Genomic DNA, 25367 nt, shown 5'->3' on the forward strand with positions numbered 1-25367 from the left:
GCTCAGCGGTTAAGCTTGACCTAGGATCCAGGCGATCGGGGTTCGATTCCCAGTCAGAGCGCATGCCCAGGTTGTGGGCTGCAGCCGATCAATGACTCTCTCATCATTGATGTTTCTAGCTCTCTCTCTCCCTCTCCTTTCCTCTCTCTGAAATCAATAAAGATATATTTAAAAAAAAAAAAAAAAAAAAGAAGCTCCTTGATTCTGATGACCTCTGACCTGGGGTCTAGTGCCATGCCTGGCAGACCACTGAGTGGGTGCTCGGTGCTTGCTGAACAACCGCATGATTTCTGCAGGACAAATAAGGCCACTAACTGACTGGGGTACCGTTTCACTAGGAGAAATGAGGCTGCTCGGGAGTCAGAAGGCAGGCAGGGGTACAACCCAAATCCGCTAAGGTTCAAACAGCGCTGGAGTCCCCGTGCGTTGCCAGGGCCGCCCCTACCTCGGGGGGGATGCTGTCCTCCGAGTCCGAGCTGTCCTCATAGACGCTGCCGCCACCCGCCTCCAGGTTCATCTGCAGCAGCTGGTCGATGGTGGCGTCCACGGCGCCGCTGTTGGCGCGCAGCACGCACTCGATGATATCGTAATCCATGTTGGGGAACATGGTCTTGAAGTCGTCCATGGCCTGGTTGAACTCGAGGCGGCGCACCTGGCGGGCGGGCCGGCTGTTGTTGAGCTCCTGCGACGCGGCCGTGGCGCTGCCCCCGGCCCCGCGCGCCCCGGCGGAGCCGCCGCCGCCGCCGCCGCCGCCGCCGCTGCTCCGGCGGAACAGGCTGGTCATCTTGCCGAGCCGCTGGGCGAGGGCGCTGCCCGCCGGCGCCAAGCCCCTCTCCCCAGGTCCCTGCGCCGTCGCCTTGCGCTCCGCGGGCTCGGGAAGCTACTCCCGCGCCTTCCCGGCCCCCGGGCGGCCAGGTGGGGACAGCACGGGCGGGGCCCCGGGTCAGGACACTAGGGCGCGGGACCGCCGGCGGCCCTCGGGGAGCAATCCTCCTGGGGCGGCGGCATCCGGGCCTGGGCCGTGGGGGGCTCGACGGCTGGTCATCCACCTGCCTGGGGCATCCTGGGGCCGGCTTCACGGACAACGAACGGTCCCACCTGAAACGGAGGGAGACAGTCAGAGGCTGAATGCAACAAACTGCAGCTCAGGGTGGTGGCCGAGGGGATTAGGGTGACCCCTGCCACGTCCACGGGACAACTGCTTCCTTCTGCTTTCTCCCCTGCAGTAATGAAACCGCCCTTCACTAACGAGGGAGGGCTATGCCAGCTGGGAGGGCCTGCTCTGTGCCAGGGACCATCCTAAGTGTTTTGTGTGGGTGAACTCAAGACGCCGCTATGAGACATTTGCTAGTATCCCCATTTTGGTGATGGGAAAACTGAGGCAGAGATGCTGAGAAAGTAGAGGAGCTGGAATTTGAACCCAGGACTATGGCCTCTCAGCTACTGGTCTCAACCACTACACACACTGTCAGAGACCCTTGAGGACCTGACTGGGGCAGGAGGGGCTCTGTATTAGGCGATGCCCTGCCTCTGGTCTCTGGCCCCATCCTGTCCCCGCTTTCCTCATCTTCCCACATCAGAGTCCCACCATCATGGTCCCACACCTCGGCATCCAGTCTGTGCAGAGTTCCTCTAAATCTGTGACCGAAAACCATCCAGCCCCCTCATATCCAGGCAGGTAAATCACTGCCAAGGTCACTTTCTGTTAGTGCAGTCAACTGAGAAGTGGATGTGTCTAAAATCATTAAGTTCTGACTTTCTCACATTCATCCCAAGTTTTATAGTAATTTTGCTAATTGTAGAAATGTGGCAGCTTTATTTTAAGGGACTGTTCTATCGAAGGATATTCTTAAGTTTGATAAAATAGGTGCAAACCTGTTTTCCCTTTTTTAGGACTTGGGTCATAATCTTAACAGCTGATACAGAAATGTTTGTGTGAGCAAATCCATGTGATGATCTTTGTCATAATGTTAGGAGTCAAATAACTGATGATGTAAGGAAGATAAGACCAGAGGAGTGAGGAAGGTGCAGTGACCCTCCCTCACCCCGGGGTCAGAACACCCATCGCTACCACTGACTCTCTCTGTCCCATTAGGTCAGTCCCTTCACAGGTAAAATAGGCCCTCATACTGTCCCCCAATGCCTTCCGGAGTCATCATGCTAAGATTCTAATCTCCACCTCCTTGGAGGGAGGTGGAAATTGTCCAGGGCTTATGTTCCAGGGCTTGCTGGGTAGGTGTCTGCCTAGTCCCAGGTGAGCTGTATTCAAGAACCGGAAACTAGAAGCACATAGGCCCCATAAAGCCCCTCCCCCCAGCCCCCAGCACTGGTGTCACAGAACTATAACCCCCCCCCCTTCCAGAGAAAACCAGTTACCATTCTGGCATATCTATGTCTAGATACTTTTTCTAGGCATATACGACCAAATGCATAAATCTATTTTACTGAAATGTGATCAAACGATAAATTCTACTTTGCAACTTGTATTTTGCACTTAATAATGTATTATAGCCATCTTCCTATGTCAGAACATATAGATCTACTTCATCATCTTTAATGCCTGAGTAATATTCTGTTGACTGGGTGAAACATGATTTATCATTCAACCTCCTCCTCCCTGTCACTTCCCAGATGAGCACGTCACAGCCCAGAGAGGCCAAGCCATTTCACAAGGAGACACAGAGGGAATGACCTGAAATGATCCATCCAAGAATTCTGTTATGAGAATGAACATAGGAAGGAAGCCAAGTATGACATGGCCTCCCACAGCTGGCTTTAGACACCCCAATCCCTCCCCACACACACCCCAACACATTGGAAGTTTGGAGGATGCTGCTCTGACTGCCAGAGTGTCCTCCAAGACAGGACTCCACCCTGGAGGTTGCCTCTGTCCTGGGCTCTGAAGCCTGCCCTGAGGCCTCTAACAATGACCTCAGGGCCAGGAGGCCTCAGAAGCCAGTGCCCTGGGCTGCCATCTGCTGTCCTGGTGTCATCATACATGGGGGTCAGTGCCTAGTCCTAACGCCCTTTGGCACCCAGTGCCTAGTCCTTTCTCAAAAAGTCTTTTTGACTTTTTACGTGACATGTAAAAAGCTAACAACTCTAAGCCAGCACATGAAGAGAAAGTGGCTCAGAAACAGTAATGGGAAATGCAGGGCAAAGGATCTGATGTACAGAAATACCATTTTCACAGGACTCTGCAAGGATTCACAGATTCCCAAGCCAGGCTGCCTATAATTAGCACCAGACCTGGCTTGAGGCCCCCACCTCTCAGAGGACCATCCCCCTCCCCCTCTCACTAAACTCAAGTGCAATCTGAGGCCAGGGCTGAGGTGTGGCTATCGAGACTGGGAGGAGGGAGAAGGGCTGTCCTCAGGATCAGAGTCATCTCTGTCCCAGGCTGCCTTTTGCAAGCAGCACAGCTCAAATGAAAAGCAATTTAAAGCACATGAAAGAATTAAGGCAGGATTTAGGTTTATGAGCTATGCCAGGCACTTTCACATTTAATCTTTATAACAACTCCAGAGGTAGATGTTATCATCTCTTTGTTTCATAGCTGTGGAAGCCAGTTCAGAGAAGTTAGGTAACTTGGGCAAAGTCACACAGCCAGTACACAGAGAGGCCAGAATTAGGAACCTACTACCTAAGACCCAAAACTGCCAAGTCAGGCTTGTAGGGCTAAGAGCCAAGGAACCTCAGAAATGCAGCCATGTGTGCCCCAGGCTCACAGGCCAGGCATAGCCTGGCCAACATTCCAGCAGAGGAAATGTGACCCAGACAAGCACTGAGGAAGGAAAGGCAGGAGGGGTGTGTGTTGGCTGTGCCCAAAGCTGGCTCTGTGACCTTGGGGAACCCACTTCACCTCTCTGAACCTCTGCTGCTGGGCACTGGCAGGGAAACAGATAACCCTGGCTGGCTTCTGAAGAAGAAAGTGAACCAAACCCGCTGAGCCCATTAGATGTCTTGAAGGCTGACTCAGAGGCTCTCCTGAACTCATTGTTGTTCAGTGACCTGGGGAGTGGAAAGCAGAAATCACACACCTGTCCTCCCCCAGGTCCCAGGGAGCCAGGCCTTTCCCTTCCCAGTAAAGGAATCCAGGCCTGGCAGGGGGTGGCAAACGGCCAGCCTTCACTCTAAGCCTGAGCAGACAGCCAAGGCCTGAGTCACTCCCTCCTGGCCCAGAGAGGTAGGCAAGCTGCCCCAGTGTTGTTCTCTTGACCTTGCCCAAAGTCACCCCAGCCAGTCTCCTGAAGGGCCAGGTAGGGTCCACAAAGCGGGAGGTGAGAGCCTAGGAGCCAGAGTCCTAGGCTCCCATTCTGATGGGCCTAATAAGACTGTGTGACTTGCCCGGCCGGGCGTGGCTCAGTGGTTAAGCATGGACCTAGGATCCAGGCGATCAGGGTTCGATTCCCGGTCAGGGCACATGCCCGGGTTGCGGGCTGATCCCCAGTCGGGGGTTGCAGGAGGCAGCCGATCAATGACTCTCTCATCATTGATGTTTCTATCTCTCACTCTCTCTCCCTTCCTCTCTCTGAAATCAATAAAGATAAAAAAAAAAAAAAAAAAGACTGTGTGACTTGAAGAAATTATTTCACTTCTCTGAACCTCAGCTTCCTTGTTTGCAAAAACAGGGGTAATACCTACCTGGCAGGGGGTGTTGTGATAGAACTTATAAGGGTGCCTGGAGCACAGTAAGCACCCTATGAGACAGGATGGTGTGGCCTCAGCCACAGGCCTTAGCCCTTTTCCTGGACTACACACACGCCCTCAACGATCTTATCCACTCCCATGGCTTTAAATTCCATCTACACACTGAATACTGGCCCCCGAATTCTCTCGCCCTGAAGTCTCCTGGAACACACCCTTCAACCCCACACTTGCCCATCCAACATGCTGCATCCCTCTGGATGTCCAACAGCAGCTCCAACGTTACAGGCTATGATTTCTTCCAACCCCAGCCTGCTCCTCCTCGCCTCCTCTGTCATTGGAAACTCCACATGGCTCAGGCCAAACACTTGGGAGTCATTCTTGAATGCTCACATTGTCTTACACCCCACACCCAACTGCAGCAAATCCAGTCTTCCTTATCTTCCAAATGATTCCAGAATCCGGCCCCTCCTCACCACCTCCACTGCTGCCACCCCTACTCTGTCTTCCTGCCATCCCCACTGCTTCATGTCATTCCTCTGCCTCAAACCCCAATGGCTCCTCATGTTCTCAGAACATTACCCAGAGGCGCCTTATCGTGGCCCATGAAGCCCCACATGGTCCTGCCTGCACCACCTCTCCAACTCTGCCATCAAACCACACACACAGGCACACACACATGCTCAGTCCCTCCCCTCCCTCACTCTGGCCACACTGGACCCTTGCTAGACCATCAACGAGCCTTGCAGGCTCCCATCCGGGAGCCTCTTCACTGCCCTGTCCCACCATCTGCTATGTGCTTCTCACAAACAGCTACATGGCTGCCTCCCTCCCTTCCTCCTAGTCCTTCTGATAAGCATCACCCTATCAGGGAGGCAATACTACCTACCCCACCTGCCACGTTCCCTAACCCTTTATCCTCATGAAACAGATCACCAGAGAAATTTTATATTTAATTGGCACTGACCATCTTCCTCACTTGAGTGTACGCTCCGTGAGGGCAAGGTCTTCACTCTATTCACTGTGGCACCCCCAGTGCCTGAAAGAGCGCCTGGCTCTGTCAACAGGCGTTTGCTAGGTGGGTAAGTAAAGAAGGGAAGGGGAGATGCAGGAGCACAATAACTGGGTCATCTTCCCTTCCCTTCCTCCTGGGGCTCATAGCAATGGCGGGTGGGGGCCTTTTCATTTCCAAAGCCCTTTCTCCTCAATGTTCTCATTTAGTCCTCAGGACAAGCCACTGACATAGGGGCATGCATGGCTATCCATCCCCTTTCACAGACAAAGCAACTGGAGCCAAGGCAGTCCAGTGACATGCTTAAGGTCCCATGAGCCTTCACCGCCTGGCCTGAGGCTGGAACACGGCTGGTCCTCTTTCCAAGCCAGCATCAGTTCCAGAGGGCAGGAGGTCAACGCCCTTCAAGATCTGACTTGACCTTCCACTGCCCCCCATGAGGACCAGGACTCACCTCTGAAAGGTGGGGACTAAAAGGGGTGGGGCTGGAAGGCCAGGGGTCCCAATTGCCAGCACTTCCCTGCCCACCCCCTCACTCTTCTGAAGGTGGGTGGGACTGCCCCAGGCTAGCCCTGTCCCTACACACCCCTGGCTTCCCTCTCTGAAAACCCCCAAGGGACAGGGACAAGGGACAGATAGGATCTAGTGATCCATCTGTAATTGCTTTGATCACAGCCTGGAGAGGGACTCGCTGTCTTGTCTAAGATCTGGGCCCAGCCTGGTGCCACCATGCCAGGCCACTAGGTGGTGTCCCAGGGCTCAGGCCATGGCTGCGCCTAAGGAAAGGGCAAACAGCAGCTTCTCTCTCAGAACCCAAGAATCTGCCCCACCCCCACCCTTGGACTGACTAAAAGGGAAAGGAACCACCCAACCACCCCAGGGACCTTAGAGCCCAAGATTCGAGAGAGTCAGAATAACTTATTCCCGAGGTAGGAAGTACGAGGCACACATGCCATCAATGTATTTCCTGTGTACCTGGCAGACATCACTAATCCACCCAGGTATTACTGTCCTCAGAACCGTTTTTTTACCAAAGCACTCTGGGCAAGCCACTACCAAGTGATTAGAATTGGCAAGCGAGACCCAACCTGCTTGCCAGCCCTTTCGTTTCCCGTACAAGAGTAGGCCCAGGCTAACTTTGTCCCATCAGGAATCCAGGCTGCAAAAGCCGGCCTGGCCAGAATGAGGTCATATGACCCCTGGGACGCTTGTGTAACCATGGCTCAGTTCTGGGGAAACCTCAAGTGGGTAATGGCAGCGTTAATGGAGAGGTTGCTGGGCTGGGGCAGCTGCATCCTTGATCCAATTGTCACCTCAGACGTGGTGGGGGTGGGGCACAGGGAAGTCTGCCCAGCTTCTTGGCTTCTGAGCTGGAGAGGCCCCAAAAGGGGGAGAAATGAAGGGAGACGGGGGACAAGAGACAGAGAGGCTCTCAGGGTCGTGTGTGTGTGTGTGTGTGTGTGTGTGTGTGTGTGTGTGAGTGCGCGCACGCGTGTAAGTGTGTGTATGCGTGTGAGCTTCCAGTGGGGGCGGGGGCAGAGGACACAGCCCTCACAGAGGCGTCTTGTCCTCCTGCCCCTGCACTGGCTTGTTTTCTTCCCAAGCTATTAATGTCGCTGCAGCTTCAAAAGCCGAGTGACCTTTAAATGCCGAGGCTCCAGCTCCTGCCCAAGGCTCGGAAATGGCTTAATGGAAACTCAAACGGCCACAGCTGCTGGGGCAGCAACAAACCAGCCCCATTCCCTAGGTGCCTGGAGCTCCTGGGCGGCCACATCTGTGCCCACCTCCAGGGTGGGGGTGGGAGTCAGGACGGGCAGAGAGGACCCTTGGGCACGGCCACGGGGGAAAGGAGGCCTGGGTGGACCTGAGAGCAGGAGGAGGGAGGGAGGGAGAGACAGACAGCTCTGCCATGCCCTGCTGTGTGATCTTGGGTGAGCCATTTTCCTCTCTGGACCAATCCCCCATCATTTAGTCTAATCTAAGGGTGGGGCAGAAAAAACATCTTCTGCCCCTAAAAAAACATTTTAAAACTCTGTAGAAGGGAAAGAGACATATTATCTCCTAATTTTTTTCTCTCTTGCCCCAACTTCTGCAGCCAGGTTTGTAGCCACTGGGGGCTGTCGGGCAAGGGCTAAAGCACGAGGTGTCAAATGAAGGTAATAAGGTCCTTCCCCTATGGAAGGATTGGCCCCGCAGCCTCAGTCCTAAGGACACCATCATTTATGTCTGCTCCTGAGGCCCAAATGTCAGGCTTGGCTGCCATAAAAGGCACAATCAAAAAGCCAACTCTGCCTTCCAGTTGAAAAGATCCAAGATGAAGCTCCTCGGGCCCGAGCACCATGTCATTTGTTTGGCTCACCTCGGTAGCTAATGGCAATAATAGTAATAATGATAACATAGCACCAATGCCTGCTTCCTGACATGCCAACCACTCTTCCAAGTGCAATACACATGTTAACTCTGCATCCTCTCTACAGCCCTGCGAGGTACTTACTACCACCACTATTTCCACTTTATAGATAGAAGGAGTCGAGTAACTTGTTTAAGGTCACACAGCTAAATGGCCAAGCTGACATTTGAGCCCAGGAGGTCTGGTTCCGGAGTAGACACTCTTAATCCATGGGCTTGACCACCCTTCCGTCTTCCCTGGAGCTGAGCACAGGGCTGGGCACTCAGCAAAAACTCAGTATCTGCGTGTGAACCGCAGAGGCTGGGGGAGCGAGAGAGGGGCCTTCAGGCAAAGCCTCATCAGGAAGGAAAGAACCCTGGCAGTTTCCTTACAAAAACCTTTTCCCTACCCCACCAAGGTTATCAAGTTGCCCCGGCAGCCAACTGTCTTCCATCTCTACCTGAGATGGTTGGGACTATTATCACAACAATCCCTCTCTCCATTAACAGACATCACCAGCTCAGCCAAGACACTCAACAGGGGCGTATGGGAGATCAAACCTCACCGCCCCACCTGGAAGCCCTAGGGCTGAGCACACCCTCTGGGCTGGCCTGAATGTGTGCGTGGCCGGGACCGAGTGCAACGGCCCAAACTGGGAGAAGGGAGCCACTGGAAGCTCAGGTGCATGGCAGTGAAGCTGGGCTGGCTCCAGGCATGAGCTCATGCTGGCCCAGGTCCAGCCCCTTGGGAGCCACCTGCCCCTCCCTGGGCCTCTCTTTCAGGCAGTCAGGGTGAAGGCCCCTTCACAGGTGGGGCCTGCATGGTCTGGGGCTGAGCCCCAAAGTCTGGACAGCCACAGGAGATGTCTCTGTGCCCCTGGGACAGGTGGTCGGTCAACACCACCACATTTAGTATTCCATTTACTATCTGAAAATGCCCTGGGAATCCAGCCCAAGGAACCAAGATTAGGGCTGGGTGCTCAGGGTGAGCAGTGGAGGGTCCCGGGGCCAGAAGTCCCAACCCCTGCCCCCTTCCTCCCACACTAACACACACTTCTTTGCACTCACCCACTGATCCTAACTCCACTCCTATGGTATTCATATACTATATATAATAGAATATTATACAACAGTAAACAAAAAAGAGGCATCTCTATATGTCTTTATGCCAAGACTTACTGCTAAGGGGAGTGATGCAAGACACAAAACGTAAGTATAGTCACTACAGGCATGGCGGAAATACAGCAGGTTTGGTTCCAGACCTCCGTAACAAAGTGACTATCACAATTATGCAAGTTGTAATCTTTTTGCTGGTAGAGGGTCTTCCCTTCAATTGTGAACAACGCGACATCTGTGAAGTGCAATAAAGTGAAGTGCGATAAACCAAGATGTGTCTGTGTCGTGCACTGTGGTGTGTGTATGTCTGCACGTACGGGGCGGAAGAGCTCTCTGAAAGAATTCATGAGAAACTGATCATGCAGGTTGCCACTGGGGAGTATGAGGTCATTAGAGACAGATCAGGGTGACTTCCTCTGTAAACCCCTGTATATTTTGCTTCATGTTCATTTATTAATTTTAAAATAAAATCAGCAAGTAATCTATAAAGAATATCCAAATGACAGCCTTGCCAATGTTTTATTTATGTTCTTTTTGCATATGTGTACTATCTAAAATGGACATGAATTTAGTAATAATTATAGCAAATACCTATGAGCACTTACTATGTCCATGTACTTTCTCAGCACTTGGTATGTATAATCTCATCAAACCCCACAGTAAGGCAATTATTATACCCACTTTACAGAAAGGGGAACCAAGGCTCAGAGAGTTTAAATAACTCATGTAGGGTGACACAGTCAGTGACAGAGCCAAAATCTGAATTCCAACAGTCTGCCCCATACCCCATGATCTCTACCTTATACTGCCTCTAATTTAAAGAAAGAAAAACAAAACCAAAGAAACAAAAACTGAATGATGATAGAAAATCTTAAGGAGAAAGTGAACCATAGAGCCTCCAGGGCTTTAAAACTTTTGTAATCCTTAGAATCCCAACTCAATCCCTCCTGCCTCGACTTCTCTGAGGCCTTCTGCAGTCCTGCCTCTGGCAACCAGGCACCACTCCTCCCCTGGCACACCCCCATCACTCATGATCAGGGACCCGTCCACTCCCTGGTGGGGTTGCCACGGAGAGTAAGGCCCAGTGGGCAAGGTGATGGCCAGGGCCCCAGCTCCAGATGGAGGGCCCACTGGGGCACAGCAGCGTCGCATCTGTCCAGGAGGCAACTGGGGCTGGGGCGGGGCGGGGGGAGCAATGGCTCACATCGGGCAGCCAGGACACCATCAGAAATTCCACCCCAGTGAGAAGGGCCCAGCCCAGACAGCAGATGAGATTGTTCAGAGTCACTTACCAGCCCAGCTTCTCCCTCCAACCACAGGCTACTCCCTCCTCCTTGCCTCCGCCCCAGCTCCCCTTCCACAGCCGCAAAGGAGTTGCCCAGAGGCCAGCTGCCAGGCCTCCCCTCCCCTCCTGAAGCCCTCCCTCATCCACATGGCCTCCCCTTCACATACTTACCCACCCACACATGCCCCCTGGAGAGACCGTGGTTAGGAAGGCAGGAGGAAACCTCATGCTCTCACTTCCTCTGGTGTGTGTTGCAAAAGGTCAGGGAACTCAGCCACAGTGCTGGGATTTGAACCCCAATTTCGAGACTCCTGGGCCAGTGCGGGCGCACACTCCAAACCAGCTCACGTGCCTGTGTGTGCCCGAGGACCAACTCACTCAAACCCATTCACACACACCCAGTGCTGGTTTCAGGCCCTCAGCTACAGGACACAGACACCTGCTTTAGATTTTTTCTAAACAATCCCATCCAGCCCTGCCACTCAATCCACTTCTCTCTCCACCCAACACTGAAGCTGTTTTTAAAATTACAGCCAGTCTCCTAAATCCACACTAATGTGCACTAACAGCACCCTCACCCTTCCCACAGTCCACCCTGCAAGCCGCTCCCTTCACTATGCTGAAGGCAGGGCCAGATGTGGCCCAGGACCCCTGTCTCTTCCCCATCTTTGCCCAAAATAGTTTTCATAGCACATGGTACAGCAACAGTAAGGTGGGGGTGACCTGACTTGCAGCAAAACTGGCCAGAACTGGGAACTGGGACATCTTAGCCAAGGTACCAGCTTCCTGCTTGCCTGCAGGACCAGCTCCTGGAAGGGAGTGCAAGGAAGGATCTCAGGCCAGATGGGGCTGGTAGGCCTAGCCCTCAAATCTGACAATCAACGGGAGGAGGCAGGAGCTCCTAGGGGTCCCACAACCTGCTTTCTTTGCCTCCAGGGGGCCTCAGTCTCCACCTCTAGAAAATGGAGAGAAATCATCCCTACTCAGTCTGACCTTTCCCGTCACTGAAACCTCCCAGGGATTCAGGGACATGAGTGGGGTGGGAAAATGGATCAGGGTAGGAGAAAGACACCACTGTACAAGATACAAACCATGATGACGCCTCTGCAGGAGGTGGCTGCATCCCAGTCCCCCAGGGCAGGAAGGCCCCGTGCCCTTTCTTTAGCTACAGAACCAGACCCCTTCCTTGAAATGAAATTCTCAGCGGAAGCCCATTCTATAAAGACATGAAGCAGAAGTCTGCCCTCACCCGCTCCATCCAGCAATTATGTGTAATCAGAAAGCCTGCCATTTCCTGAGTGCTGGGCAGTGTTACCGGGGCATGATGTCAGTTAATCCTCATGATAACCCAGGGCTGTAGATTATCACCTTCTATCTTTATCAGAGCCATTCTACAGATAGGGACACTGAGTTGTGTGTGACCTAGAGGCTGTCCAGGACTGCGCCACATCCCAACTGACACAGCAGTCACTTGCAAGTGTTTTAAAGCCTGGGTTTAACCCCATGTGCTCTCATCTCCCAAGCTGTTTGTCCCTCTGTGTTTCCCCCACTGGTGCCAAGCTGCCCTCCCAGAAATGAAAATGTACTTCTCTGTCAGTCTGAGAAGCAAATGCTCTCTAGCGTTGTACCTCAGAGGGTGGTGAGACTTCATCAGACTCCCCTGAGGTGTCTGCTAAGAACACATATTCTCCATCCTACTATTCGATCAGAATCTCTGGGGGTGTGGCCTTGGTATCTGCATGTTAACAAGCTCCCAAGTTTAGTCTGATGCCCTGTAAAGTGTGAGGACCATGACTTTGCAGGGTGATGCAGTTCAGAGCCCTGGATTCTGGTTTTAGCTCCATCACAAACCAGCCAAGTGATCTTAGGCAAGTCATTTTATCTCCTGGACCTTCAGGTTCCCACCTGAAAAATGGGCCAGGAGGACGATATGATCTCCAAGACCCTTTCTAACCCCTGACATCCTCTGGGTCTGACCTGAGTCCCCAGATGGTCCACAAGTGTATGAACTGAATTTCATGGACTATTCAGTCTCTGTAGCAGCCAATATACACTGAAGGCTCACATTAAAAAAGCTCCTAATTGCTTGATTTAGGGAGATCGGCAAAAATACCTTGTCTCTGGCTCCGGGCCCTTAAACAAATGCCTTTTGGATTATCCACGACACCTCCCTGGCCCCATGAATATCTACTTTCTTCATTCCAGACTGAGCCCGCCAGATTCTGTAAACATTGGGTCCCACACCTGGTCTTAGTCAACAGTCATCAGACAAAGGCACTGCCAAGTCACCCTACAAGCCCGAACTCGCCCAGCTCTGTCTGTCATGGTGAAGCAGCAGCCTGGGATGTGGGGACCCTGTCCCTCCCACCACAGAATGGGCACAAGGGGTAGGTTAGATAGAGGAGGTAGCCAAAATGGCTCCAGCCTACATTTGTTACAAGGTTATCCAGACTTAAGGGGTAAGAGGTGACGGCCCGGGAAGCGTCCAGCAGTAGTTGGGACCTTCCAAAAGCAGCTACACGTTCCTCATTTCCTTGGCTCCTTGAAAGCACCATTAAAACCCGTGTTCCGCTAGTGCTCAAGCATTGCTTGCTAGTGACAAATAAATGACTCACTCATCCTTCAGGTCTACGGATCCTTGAGTGTGGAATGTGGGGGTTATCAGACTCAGAGCCCACGGACACGGGGTGAACTCTGATCCACGCTACCTTTGTGTACGGTGAACCTGTGTGCGCACAAACTTACCAAAAGGGAAGGACAAGCAGCGGGAACATCTGTGAACTATACCCAGGGTCTGCTGATCCTAGTCATTTAAGAATCCTGGAATAGGTTCTTCTCTCACTCTGAGTGTACTGACTGTCCTAAATGACTGTGCTTTACATGTGCACAGCACTTAACAGTTTGCAATGCTGGGGCAGTGTGGCACCATGCAAGGCATGTGACCTCCACGGCACCCTCACAACAGAACTGCGAGGTAGGGAGTGCTGTTTCGCAACGAGGAAATTGAGGCACAGAGGAATTAAACAACTTGCCTGAGGTGTCACAGCCAGGAAGTGGTGGAGTCAGGATTCTACCCCAGAGCCCACACTCTCAACCACTCACCGCACTGTCACCCCACTCACAGTGGTGAGCCTCTGCATGGGGCAAAGAGAAAAACTGAGGCTCCAGAAGGGTGGGAACGTAGAATCTGCCTGGCAATAGTCCCACATCCAGGCAGCCTGGAGCAGGAGAGAAGCGCCTTTGTGGAGCAGGCCCAGCAGCAGGGAGATGGGGAAAAAGTGGGTGCACCCAGCTCACAGCCGGGCAGGCCAGTCCCGCCACATGCCTCAGCACCACAGCGGGACCGCTCCGGGCTCCCACTCTCGCCCCAGCAGGGCCTCCCTGTCCCAGTCTGGGCTCTGGTCAAGTTGTGTTTCCATCCTGACCACAACCACAGCAGCCTGAGTGAGTCAAGACCTGGCAGGAGGAAGTGGCCTCACTTGAAAATCATTAACATGCAGGGCTGAGCTTGGGGCCTTTGTTCTTGAGCAAGGACTGTAGCATTTCACTTTCAGGAAGGAGCTGGGAGGGTGGGGCAGACTCAGAATTGCACAACCAAAGGCACAGGCTCAGACACACACAGGTCCCCTGAGGGAAAGCACCAGCAAACCCACAGCCCTCACACCCGCTGGGTCCACGCAGAGAGAGTACAGGCCAACCCAGCTCCACTGCTTTTCAGAGCAGGGAGGCCTTCCACTGGGGGGACAAGGGGGCTCTGTGGTCAGTCGTCCTCCAAATCAGGGAAGCCAAGCAACGGAAGGAAGCAGAAAGGCAGCTGACGGAGTGTGGGAACTCTGAAGTACTACAACCATGGTGGGAGCCCAGGTCCCAGAGATGAAAGATGCTCCCCACATCAAGCTAGGAAGGGCAACCCCAGCTCTGGGAAGACTGCCTTCCTGCATCCCCTCCCCCCTTCTCAAATCATGCAGGTGTCTCCCATTCTCCGTGCCTCCCAGATGCAAGGCGAGAACAGCGAACAGTCCTCACAGGCACCCCCTGCGGCCCGGAAACACTGTCCACGGCAACGTTTTGTATGGAAAAAGTCTGTCTACAAGGAATAATGTTTAAAAAAAAAGTAACACAAACATCAAGAATAAAACAGGCTTTGAGCAAGCCCCACAGGCCCTTGGAACCAGGACTGTCCCTAGGTCCCAGGGAATGGGCTCTGCTCCCCTCCCCACCTCTCGGGGGTCAGCCAAAGGGTAAGGTTTCACTCTGCTCCCCTCCTGCACCTCATTAGAGCTTAACCTCCAGGCCCTTGAGGAAATTGGGAGAAATGGGACTCTTGTCCTTTGTCAATTACAAAGTAAACAGCTCTCTGGGGGTCTGCCCTCCTTTGGGGGGGTCTTCTCTCGCTCTCAGACCCCTCCTTCCCACCTTCCCCAGGCTCCACAGTAGGTGGCGGCCTGTTTAGGGAAGCTGCCCTTTGCATCTGTGTTGTGGCACCTCTGCCTGGTAGGGGCAGGCCACCCACAGGTCCCACTCACCCCCCTTAAAGTCTCTGTTCGTAAAGGGCTTTCGGGGACAGGAAGCAATAAACAGAGTCAGGTGGCCAAGACGCAGGGGCTGATTTTGCAGTTTATGGATTTTCCAGGCCTCTTTGTACTCTCCCACCAGCTGCCTGAGGCTCTGTAGAGAAGCGCTGGTGAAAGACAGGCTTGAAAGGTGGCCTTTTGACATGACTGAGCTGGGTCTTTCTGAGCAAATGTGAGGGGACTGCATGCCTCGATGGTTCCACAGCACCTTCTCGTAGACTCAAAAAGAAAAAGAGAAATCCCCATACCCAGAGCCCAGGCTACTAATAGCTACCTCTCTCCCTCTCGCTCTCGCGCTCTCTCTCCAGCCCCTGCTCACCTCTCCACCCAGCTCCAAATTACTTCCGAGAAGGCTGCCTCCCAGAGGGGAGGGCATGCCAGGCCAGGCTGCCAGCTAGTTCAGGCCAGGTGGGTGGCCCACCTTTACACAGACGCTCACAGCTCAGCTTAGTTTAGCTGCCTTGGGAGCGGACAGCAACTTGGGAAAAGTTGAGTCTGGCAGGGAAGGAGGTTCTGGGCTGCGTGGCTTCCCCAATGCCAAGCTCAGCTCACATTCCCCAAAGGGGCTGGGAAAACGGTGGCCCAGGTGTGCAAAGCCATGAGTGTATGGTGGTTTGTGAGAGCAAAAAAGGGGAACGCTCCTTCTTGTCTCTCAAAACCCAGTAACCAATAAGGAACACCAGGTACGTCCACTCCATGGAAAGACATGCAGCCAAGACCTTGGCATGCAGTGCCAACCTGGAATGAAATGAAAAACCAGGTCGCAGAGCCACGTTTACACGACAGTTTTGTTCCAGCGTCCTTGTATATTTGGATATGCACAGGAAGACACACCACATGCTGGGGGGCAGTTGTCTAAGGAGTAGGGTCGCGTGCTGTTTACTTCACGCACCTCTGGGTCCTTTGAAGTTTTTACGACAAACATGCATTATTTCTGCAGCTCAAAAAAGTACACCGCTGGTGGGAATGTAAAATGGTACAGCTGCTGTGGAAAACAGTTGGGTGGTTCCTCAAAAAGTTAAACCTAGAACTGCTCGATGACCCAGCAATTCTACTCCTAAGTATATACCCCAAAAAACTGAACGCAGAGATTCAGACGGATATTTACACACCCATGCTCACAGCAGCATTATCACAGAGGCCCCAGCGTCAGTCACAGGTGAACGGATTAACCACAAATGCGGTGTATACACGCAACACAATATTATTCCGCCAGAACAAGGGATGACATTCTGGTCTATGCTACAACATGGAAGAACCCTGAAATCATGCGAAGTGATGTGAGCCAGGCACAAAAGGACAAATACTGTATGATTCCACTTTTATCATGTACTCAAAATAGGCAAATTCCTAGATACAGAAATCAGAATAGAGGTGACCGGGGGCTGAGGGGACGGAGGAATAGAGGGTTATTGTTTAATGGGCACAGACTTTCTGTTTGGGATTATGAACAAGAGCTGGAAATGGATAGTGGTGACGATTGCGCCACATTGTGAATATACAGTGCCATGAAATTGCCACTGGGTTAAAATGGTAAATTTTTCGTTATGTATATTTTACCACAATAAAAATATATAAAGAGAAATCAGGCAGGACGAGGCACTGAGTTGTAGAAGAGACTGAATCCCCGGGCAGAAGGGGGCACTACTTGGACTATTCAGAGACGGCAGCCAGCACACAGGAAATCCTGCCTGCACAGAGGAGCTCTGTCCCCATCTGCGTGGAGTGGGCCAGGGGACAATGACACCCCTGTTGATGAGGACTGTTCACATGGCCTGCAGAGTCACACATGCCACGAGGCTTGGGGGAGATGGCGGTGCAGGGATATTTTCTGAGGCATTTGGAATAGCTGGGCTATGATACATTAGAAAAGGTTAGTGTGCCAGCAAATAAGGCATGCACTGGAAAGCCTTGGATAGAAGGGGAGGGGAGAGGGGAGATGGTGTGCCTATATCAGGGGGAAAAAAAGGGGAGGTCAGGGTGGAGGAGAGAGAGAATAAGCCGTCTGTCCTAGAGGGTGCTCTGGCAGGCAGACATCTCCTTCATTCAGCAAACATCGCAGAGCACTCCCAGGTGCTAGGCAGTGGGAAAGTGGGGGTGGGGGAAATAGGACCCACTCAGTAAATAGTGTGCTTTCAGTCCCACCACCCACCTTACTCAAAAAGACATACATATATAAAAAGAAACCAAGAGCTGCCCCGCCTCCGCCTCACGCAGAAGGCGAAAACCCCTCTTACTCAAGGCCAAGCGTTTCCACCCAGAATAGGAAACAAGATCAAGCCTGCAGCATGGGCCGGCCTCCCTGGTGACTGGGCCTATTCATACAGGCGAGCCTGTCAACCAGTTACCAGGCATCGATTGAGACCAGATCACTTCTTCCCAAAGGGGAAAAGCAAAAAGCAGCGAGGGTGGGCCAGCAGGTTGGGAGGCTGTGACTGATGGATTCAGATTCTCAGGCCCATGGTTTCCTGAGGTCTTTCCCTGCTCGTCTCCAACTGTGTGAGGACAGGGGAGCTGCGCACAGGGCATATCTGTAGTCAGAAGCACTCTGCCTCCCTCGAGATAAGAAAATGTAAACAGTGGACTTGGTTGCAAAAGGACCTGGTATCCAGGGCCATCCTGGAATGTGTAACGGGTGTGTATGTGCAAAGGAGGCAGGCAGCTCTGCAACATCTCGACTTGGCCACTTACAGCCCTCGCAGGGACCCACTCTTAGAACTGGGCTGTCCAATATGGTAGCCACTAGTCACATGTGGCAAAATAAGTTTATTTTATTATTTTTTCAATCCTCACCGGAGGATATTTTTTCCAATGCTTTTCAGAGAGAGTGGAAGGAAGAGAGAGAGACTTCGATGTGAGAGAGACACATCGATTGGTTGCCTCCTGTACTCGCCCCAGGGGCTCCAGGGATCAAGCCTGCAACGGAAGTACAGGTGCCCTTGGCTGGAATCGAACCCGGGACCCTTCAGTCCGTGGGTTGATGCTCTAACCACTGAGCCAAACCTGCTAGGATGATAAATTTAAATGTTAATTAAAATAAAATTTTAAATTCCAATCCTCAGATGCATCACCATATTTCAACTGCTCAAAAGCCACCTAGGCTAGTGGGCATCACTGAACAGTACATTTCCTGCATTGCAGGGAATTCTATCAAAGTACTATTCTAGAACTCAAAGGGGGGCCCTCCTCCTTAGCAGTATGAAGACTGGAGGGGTTCATTGCAGTTATTCGTGGGTGACCAAGGACTGTGGACAACTGATCCCCAACAAAGGAGCCCTTCCACATCTTCTGGAAAGGGTGGGTAAGTGCAAAGTCCCCTTCTCCTGGGCATGCAGCTAGGGTGAGCACTAGGCCCTGTTCATCCAAAATCAAAGCTTCGGTCTGGTTCCCCAGGGGGAGAGAAACAGTCTAGTCAGGAGCCCAGGTTCTGGTTTCAACATGCACAGGTTCCAAGGCCCTCCAATTTGCTTTGCCTGGAGGAAGGGGGTGCTTAGCAGTCAGGGTTCATCTGCTGTCCCCATTCCAGAGTGTGCCCCATGATGGGCCTGGCACTGCTTCCTTGGGCTTCTCCAGAGCAATTGGAATGAGTCAGAGGAAAAGGGCAGCTGAGGCAGGGGTATGTGTGTGTGTATAGGGGGGGTGGTTATTAAAGTAAAAATACCCTCATTTCGAGGAACCTGATGACCGGCTAAGGAAATGAATGGAAAGGGGTTCTGAGAATGCAAATGATGACTGGGTGTTTGGATCTGTATCACCGAACCAACCAGAGAGAAAAATTGTCAAGGCACCTCCCATCCCTGCAACACCTATCACATACAATGATATGAAATGGCTACACCACCTTCACTCCTGATTTAACCAATCCTCTAAAGAATTTCCCCATTTGAGTCAAAGGGGCATCACCACTCCCTGCCTCAAGTTGTGTCAGCTTGGCCCTGAAAGTCAACCAAAATGAGCTGAACATCTTCAGTGTTTCCGGCAAACCCCAGATTCAGAGCTGGGGGCTGGGAGGGGAGTGAGTCAACAACCCACAAAGTGTGGGAACAACAGGAAATGAAAACCTGAAGGAAGAAGCTGGGAACCTGGGTTCTGGTCCTGGCTCTGCCCCATGGATCCTTGAGCAAGTTCCTTTTTCCTTTTAACCTTTTTAAAATAATAATAATAAAATAAAACGGATACAGAAAACTGCACAAAACAAGTGTAAGTTTAATGAATGAATTTAATGAACACGGCAAACACCTTGTAACCACTCACGTCAAGAAAGGAAACTGGGCCAGCCACTGCAAAGCCCTCTCCCCATGCCACCAGCTGATTTTTGCAGTAATCACTCCCTTGCATTTCTTTGTCACTCAAATGTACAACCCTGGACACTATAGTCTTGGATGGTGTTTGTGTTTTAAGTCTATTTTTAATCTACAGATTCCCCCTTTCTTTTCTTTTTTCCCGTATAATTTATGAGTTGAAGAACCCAGGTCATTTGACTAGAGACTTCTCAACTGTCTGAAGTTCATGGAGCAAGTTTCCTTTTCTTTCTTGAGCAGCACTGTCCTGCCCAATTTATGGGGCTCCTGTGACAATAAAAGAAACAGCCTGAAAGCTCATCAGGAAACATTTATTATGTTAAGCAAAGAATGCAGGGTGCAAGCTGATACATATGGTATGCTTTCAGCTGCATAAAGAAAAAAATGCATAGGAAAAAGGACAGGAAGAAAAGGGGCCAATATATCAATAGTCATACTGATGGTGGAATTCTGCGTGCTCCCTTGTTTTCCCTCTTATATTTTCCCACAATTAGCATATAACAATGAGACAGGGGACAGGTCATTTTTAAACATTTTCAAGAAAACAGTGCTCTTAGTGTGGCACAAGATCAAATGTGTCACCAAGTGTGTCCACTCTCCCTGCACAGGACCACCTGGCTCTACTCTCTGTTCCCATGGCCACAACCAGTCCAGCTGAGATCCTCAGCATCCCAGGCCTGCTTCCTTTGATGCCTCCTAGCTTGTCTTCTCATCTCCCTCCTGTCTTCCATCTGTGCCGACAGAAATTTAAAACAAGCCAGGTCGCTTCCCAGCCCCCTAGTCTTTGATATGAAGATCAGACCCCTTTCTTCTGCATCAGCAGCCACCACACTCAATGAGCATCAGGGTGACCTGTAGGGCTTGTTAGACACACACTGCTGGGCTCCATCGCCAAAGCTCCTGGTTTCCTAGGTCTGGGGTGCAGCCCCAAATTTTTCATAGCTAACAGGTTCTCAGCTGATGCTGATGCCACGGGGCCAGGGACTGTCCTAGAACACTGATGTGCACCGCTCCTCTGTCTTCCTAAACAAGCCCTGTCCAGCTGGCAACACCGAGCTCAAGTTCCCCCTTTCCACCAGGCAGTCTCTGGAAACTTCAGCCAGTATTGATCTCGCTCTGCTCTTCCAGACCACCTCGAGCACTTAAAGTGGTCTGGTGGTCTGAAAGAGGAGGGAGAGCACTTTGTGGCCATGACGACGGTCAATGTGGCACCTCATCGTTGGCTGTCTCCCTCCATTATATCAGCTCTTACAGGCAGAGGCACACGTCAATGACCCCGTATTACCCGAGAGGTGTTCTGCATGTCCCAGGTGGCACCCCAGTAACACCCACACAGCCTTGTAATTATTCACTCACTGTCAGTCACAAAACACTCAGTGAGCACCTCCTATATGTCAGAATGGACAAGACAACAATCTCTTTTCTTCCCAGAGACTAAGAATGAGCTATAACAGAAGCCTACAGAAGGGGCTCTGGGACAAACCTTTCCAAAGCAGCCAAATGTCACCCCTCCTCCCACCCCAGAGACCACCTCATGCACACAACCTTGACACAGATGCGGGTGTGGATGCCCGCCAGCAAGCACACACAGTTGTGATCACACCCTCATGTAGCCATGGTAAAGGTTTGGCTGCCAGTCTCAGGCTTCGATGTTCCCCAGCGAAGCCACCCTGCACTCGGGGACAGGATTTATAGGCAGATGTTGTTAGGACAACAGATGTCCAGGCAAGAAAGCAGAGCAGCAGGAAAATGGTTGTGACTGTGCAGGCTGGACCCCCCAGAGGAAGCCAATAGGACACGGCCTCCTGATGACAAGGAGGAAAGTCTGAGGAGCAGCCCTGCCTCCTTTCCTCAAACATCTGGGGCTCTGGACACTCAGGCCTCTGCAAGACGTTTTGAGCAAGCTGAGATGGCTTCTCCAGGGCCTCGGGCAACTTTTACTTCTTTGTGCCCCAGTTTCACTATCTAATATCTTTTTTAAAAGTAGTAAATTAGCCAAAGAATGAGATCACAGAGATTCCCTCTGGAGGAACAGAAGGCAAGAATGAAGAACACTAATGCCAATAAAAAATAATGTCAATAAAAAACAAAGAGCACCCTGGCCAGTTTTGCTCCATGGTCAGAGCATCGGCCTGCGGACTGACGGGTCTCGGGTTCGAGTCCAGCCAAGGGCACATACCTGGGTTGTAGGCTCGACCCCTGGCCCCGGTCAGGGCACGTAGAGGAAACAATAAATCGATGTATCTCTCTCACATAGATGTTTCTCTCTCTCTCTCCCTTTCGCTCTCTCGGAAAAACAATGTCACTCTGTAAAAGTAAAAGAAAGAAACTGCAAGGAGTCAGGCAGGGAAGACCCATCAACCCCTGGTGTAGAAGCCCAAAATGTACACAGGCTCCCAGCAGTAGTGACCTCAGCTGGAAGGTACAGCAGGATCTCTGGGGGGCGTCTGAAAGACAAAGGTCCAGGGCCTCCTACTGAATCAGCACCTGCTGGTACATACAATCCCCATCCTCCACACCCAAGCAAGTCAAAGAGGTTCGAGTATTCCTGCTCACTCCTACTTAAGAGACACTACTCCAGAGGTGGGTAGCAAGTCATCTAAGAGGAGAGGAGGGTGAGGCAGTGGCCACAGGTGCTGTAAAGTGCCCAGGGTGCCCAGAGACCAACTGGGGAGAACTTCAGCACTAACTGCTTCATCCTGGGCTGCTCCTCCCTGTGGCTGCCACTCCCCAGCACAGTTCCCTGCTCCTGCACCCTAATGCCTTGGCCCCAGCAGTTGCTCCCTGACCAACTGTGACTCTCAGGATTCAGACTTCAGACCCCTTCCTCCAGGAAGTCTTGCCAGATACACTCCTTGGCTCACCCCCACACAGCCTCAGCCTGTTAGATTCTTACTGCTCCTGCACAATCAACGAGGCAGCACTAGTCACATGATACCACAATTACTAGTGTGCCAGTTGGTGGCCCCAACAGACAGCGGCCACCTGGAGGACAGGGATTTTATTTTACGTTTTGGTCTCATTCAACTCTCTGTCCCCAATACCCAGCTCAGAACCCAGCATACAGCAGGCAAGCAATATGCATATATGCTGATCAGGAGAAAGGGAGGGGAGGAAATTTTAAATCAAACAGCTCCACTAGGCAACTTCTTCAGAACTCTAGGGAAATTACAGCAAGTATTTTTTAAAAACACTTCCTATGTGCCATAGAGAAGAGGGAGACACGGGGAGGGGAGGGTGCCCGCAGTGGCAGAGTTAGGCAAGAGTTAGGCAGTTCGGCTCCACAATCCTTGTGCTCAGCCACTCTGCTCTGGTATCTGTGGTTCAAAGGGAGAAATATATTTTTTTTAATCTGGAAAAAAATAGCTACCGCTGAAGTCCTTGCTCTCTGTGGCTTTGGGGGTCATAATGACTCCATACTTTACTCTCTAGACAAAGCAATGATCCAGGTGGCTGTCCACAGGAGCAAGAGCAATTTGTCTCTGCTGCAGGTCCCTCTTAGTGAGGTACCAAGGACATTGCTTCATCTACCTGGAAGAGCCCAGGAGTCAGTAGTCCCAGCTGGGAGCTCTTGGGAGGTCAATGTAGAAACAGAGACAAAGATAATGCCCTCCAGGGCCTTGGCGTGAAAAGACATTTCTCTCCCGAGCCCAAGCCTCCTGGTCGGCTGGTTAGGGAGCAGCAAAGGGGTATGGCTCGCACCTGCCCCACCTGGCCTCTCTGGGCCCAGGAACAGGCTTGAGAGGCCCAAGAACAGCCCAGCGAGAAGGATGTCCCACTAGGCCAGAGGGCTTTACTCGGAAGAGGCTGTGAGGAATAGCAGGAACCCTGCATGGCACAAAAGTAGGCAGGAAATGAAATGTATTCTTAGTCAACTAGAGTAACTGAAACGAACCATATGCCAGGCACTTGGCGAGGTACATCCCCGCAGTCTTTATTTAATTTTCACACCAACCCAATGAACAGCTACTTTTCTCCTCGTCTTACCAACAGGATAGTTGGGCATTGTTCTGCTGGAAGGAGAGAAAGCAAGGAGGCAACCCGCAAAGATTGGAAGGAAGTGTTTGGCCAAGGCTGAGCAGAGAGTCAAGGGTCTCTGAGTCAAGCATGAAAGATAATTGTTCTTTGTCTTCTATCTTTCTTAAAGAGAGACAAAATAAAATGAGATTTAGGTTAGATTCCAGAAGAAACTTCTTGACTGTAAAGAGGGGTTCCTAGGATAGATCCCCCAAAATGGCAGCTCCATCAGTGCTCATTCTGCAGGCAGGAGACTGGACAACTTGACCTTGACCACCGTGAAAGCATTAGCTAACACGCTCAGAGGTCTCCTCGGGCAGCTTGGCTCCAGCTCCAGTCTCAAGGGAGGCTTTTAAACAATGCAAATTCTGAGGCTAAACACACCCTTCGCTAAATTTAACAAACAGATGGGCCTAGAGAGTTCAGATATTAAAACGAAGTGTGGAGTTTGTGGATTTACTCAGTGAGATTAATGTGACTGCATTAAAGTTAGCACAAGTGCTAAAAGTCTACTGTTTCCCTGTTGGATAAGTTTGTCAAACCAGCAGAAACGGAGATGACTACGGGAAGTGTGGCAGGCAAACAGCTCAGGCAGAAAACTGCTGTTTGGCCTCCGGAAGCCCTGTCCTGCGTGGGCTGCCCTTGCCCACTCACTGCTAAAATCCTGGGAGGCCCGTGAGGACACAGGGCAGATCTGGGCTGCCTGGGGCTACTCAGGCCAACACTTGTGCTTTGGCCTGGAACAGAAGGCTCCCGAATAGTCTGTGATCTGCCTGGAAGGCAGAACACCCTGAGCAGAGGGAGAGGAACCGGGGGGGGGGGGTAGATCATTAGCAAGATGCTCGGTCTAAAGAGAAGTTCCTGTTTCTGAATGCTTCATTTCAAACCAGGCTTCACTGGTTTGACTCAAACACAGGATTTACTATTCATCATAGAACGGTTATGGGACAATAACTTCACAGAGTTTACCCAGATGTGGGGTTTCCTTAAGGTAAAAGAAGTCACATTACCAATGAGGTTCAAAACCTCACTCCTGTAGGAGAAACCAATGCCCAGAAAGGTTAAAGGCCTCACCCTCAAGGTCCCACCAAAGAATAAGAGCTAGTGCCCAGCTCTCCCACCCAGCATCCGACCCCAGGTGGCCAGCAGCTGCCCTGAGAATGCAGTGGGGGAACTGAGAGTGTCTATGGACCACTGCACACTTCGCTCCATCAGATGGCCTCATGATGCACTAGGCGTGACCACACAGGGCAGGCCAGGACAGGCCATGCGCCACAACACCGGGCCCCTGGCTGGATCTGACCATAGCTCCTGCACCCAGGGCATTCCAGGCCACCACGAGGCATCCTGTCAATCCCTGCACTGTCCCCACCTCCCCCTTTGACCCCCAAAAGGGAAGGGGGCTGGAGAGCAAAGAAAAACCTTCACTGGGCATCAATTTGCCCAAAGCAAAGGCAACACAAAGGCTGCACCTGTTTCCATGGAGACACGATTGGCTAAGCAAAGGAACAGAGGGAGAAACACAAGCCTGTCACCACCTTCCGGGCCAGAGTGATGGATGTTGGCGGGCCAGAGCCCTGACAGGAAGACAGCGGGAAGATTAAAGGTAATCAGAAGATCTAGAAGCCGTACCAGGAGCCCTTTCAGTTAGCAGAGAGGGTGGCCCCCACTCTTGAGAAAGATCTTGAACAAAACAAAAGAAATCCCAATGAGAAATCCAAAGTGAGGGATCATTCACTTTACAAAAGGATTCTTGGCTTGACAAAGGGATTCCTTGAAACACCAAAACCCCGTGGTGCATTGGAGCGTTTGTTTTCTTTCATTACTTGCTCCTCTGAGGCTGAGGACAGGGGAGTGACTTCCAATTGAAAGTTTGTAAGAAAAGATGACAAAATTCCTAAGAGAAAAGGAGAGGTAGGGACAAGACATCTGTTTATAAGACATCTGTTGGGAGTGGCCCACAAGAAATGGAGAAGGGCAGCTTTGAAACAGCAAGGGGAGTGAGCTGAGTGCCTGTGTCCAGTCAC

The 25367-nt window shown here is 51.7% G+C and overlaps 1 protein-coding gene across 1 annotated transcript in view; it reads right to left on the reverse strand.

The window, feature by feature from the left end:
* The window catches only part of CUEDC1 (CUE domain containing 1), a 74942-nt gene that overhangs the window by 18606 nt on the left and 30969 nt on the right, over window positions 1–25367 (reverse strand). The window contains exon 2 of the mRNA XM_087826228.1: window positions 446–1098. Within this exon, the coding sequence (XP_087682354.1) occupies window positions 446–784 (339 nt within the window). The 5' untranslated portion in view covers window positions 785–1098. The remainder of the gene's footprint in view (window positions 1–445; window positions 1099–25367) is intronic.

This window comes from Miniopterus natalensis, chromosome 17 (genome assembly GCF_054644295.1).
Source record: "Miniopterus natalensis isolate mMinNat1 chromosome 17, mMinNat1.hap1, whole genome shotgun sequence".
In the NCBI taxonomy this organism is placed as follows: domain Eukaryota; kingdom Metazoa; phylum Chordata; class Mammalia; order Chiroptera; family Miniopteridae; genus Miniopterus; species Miniopterus natalensis.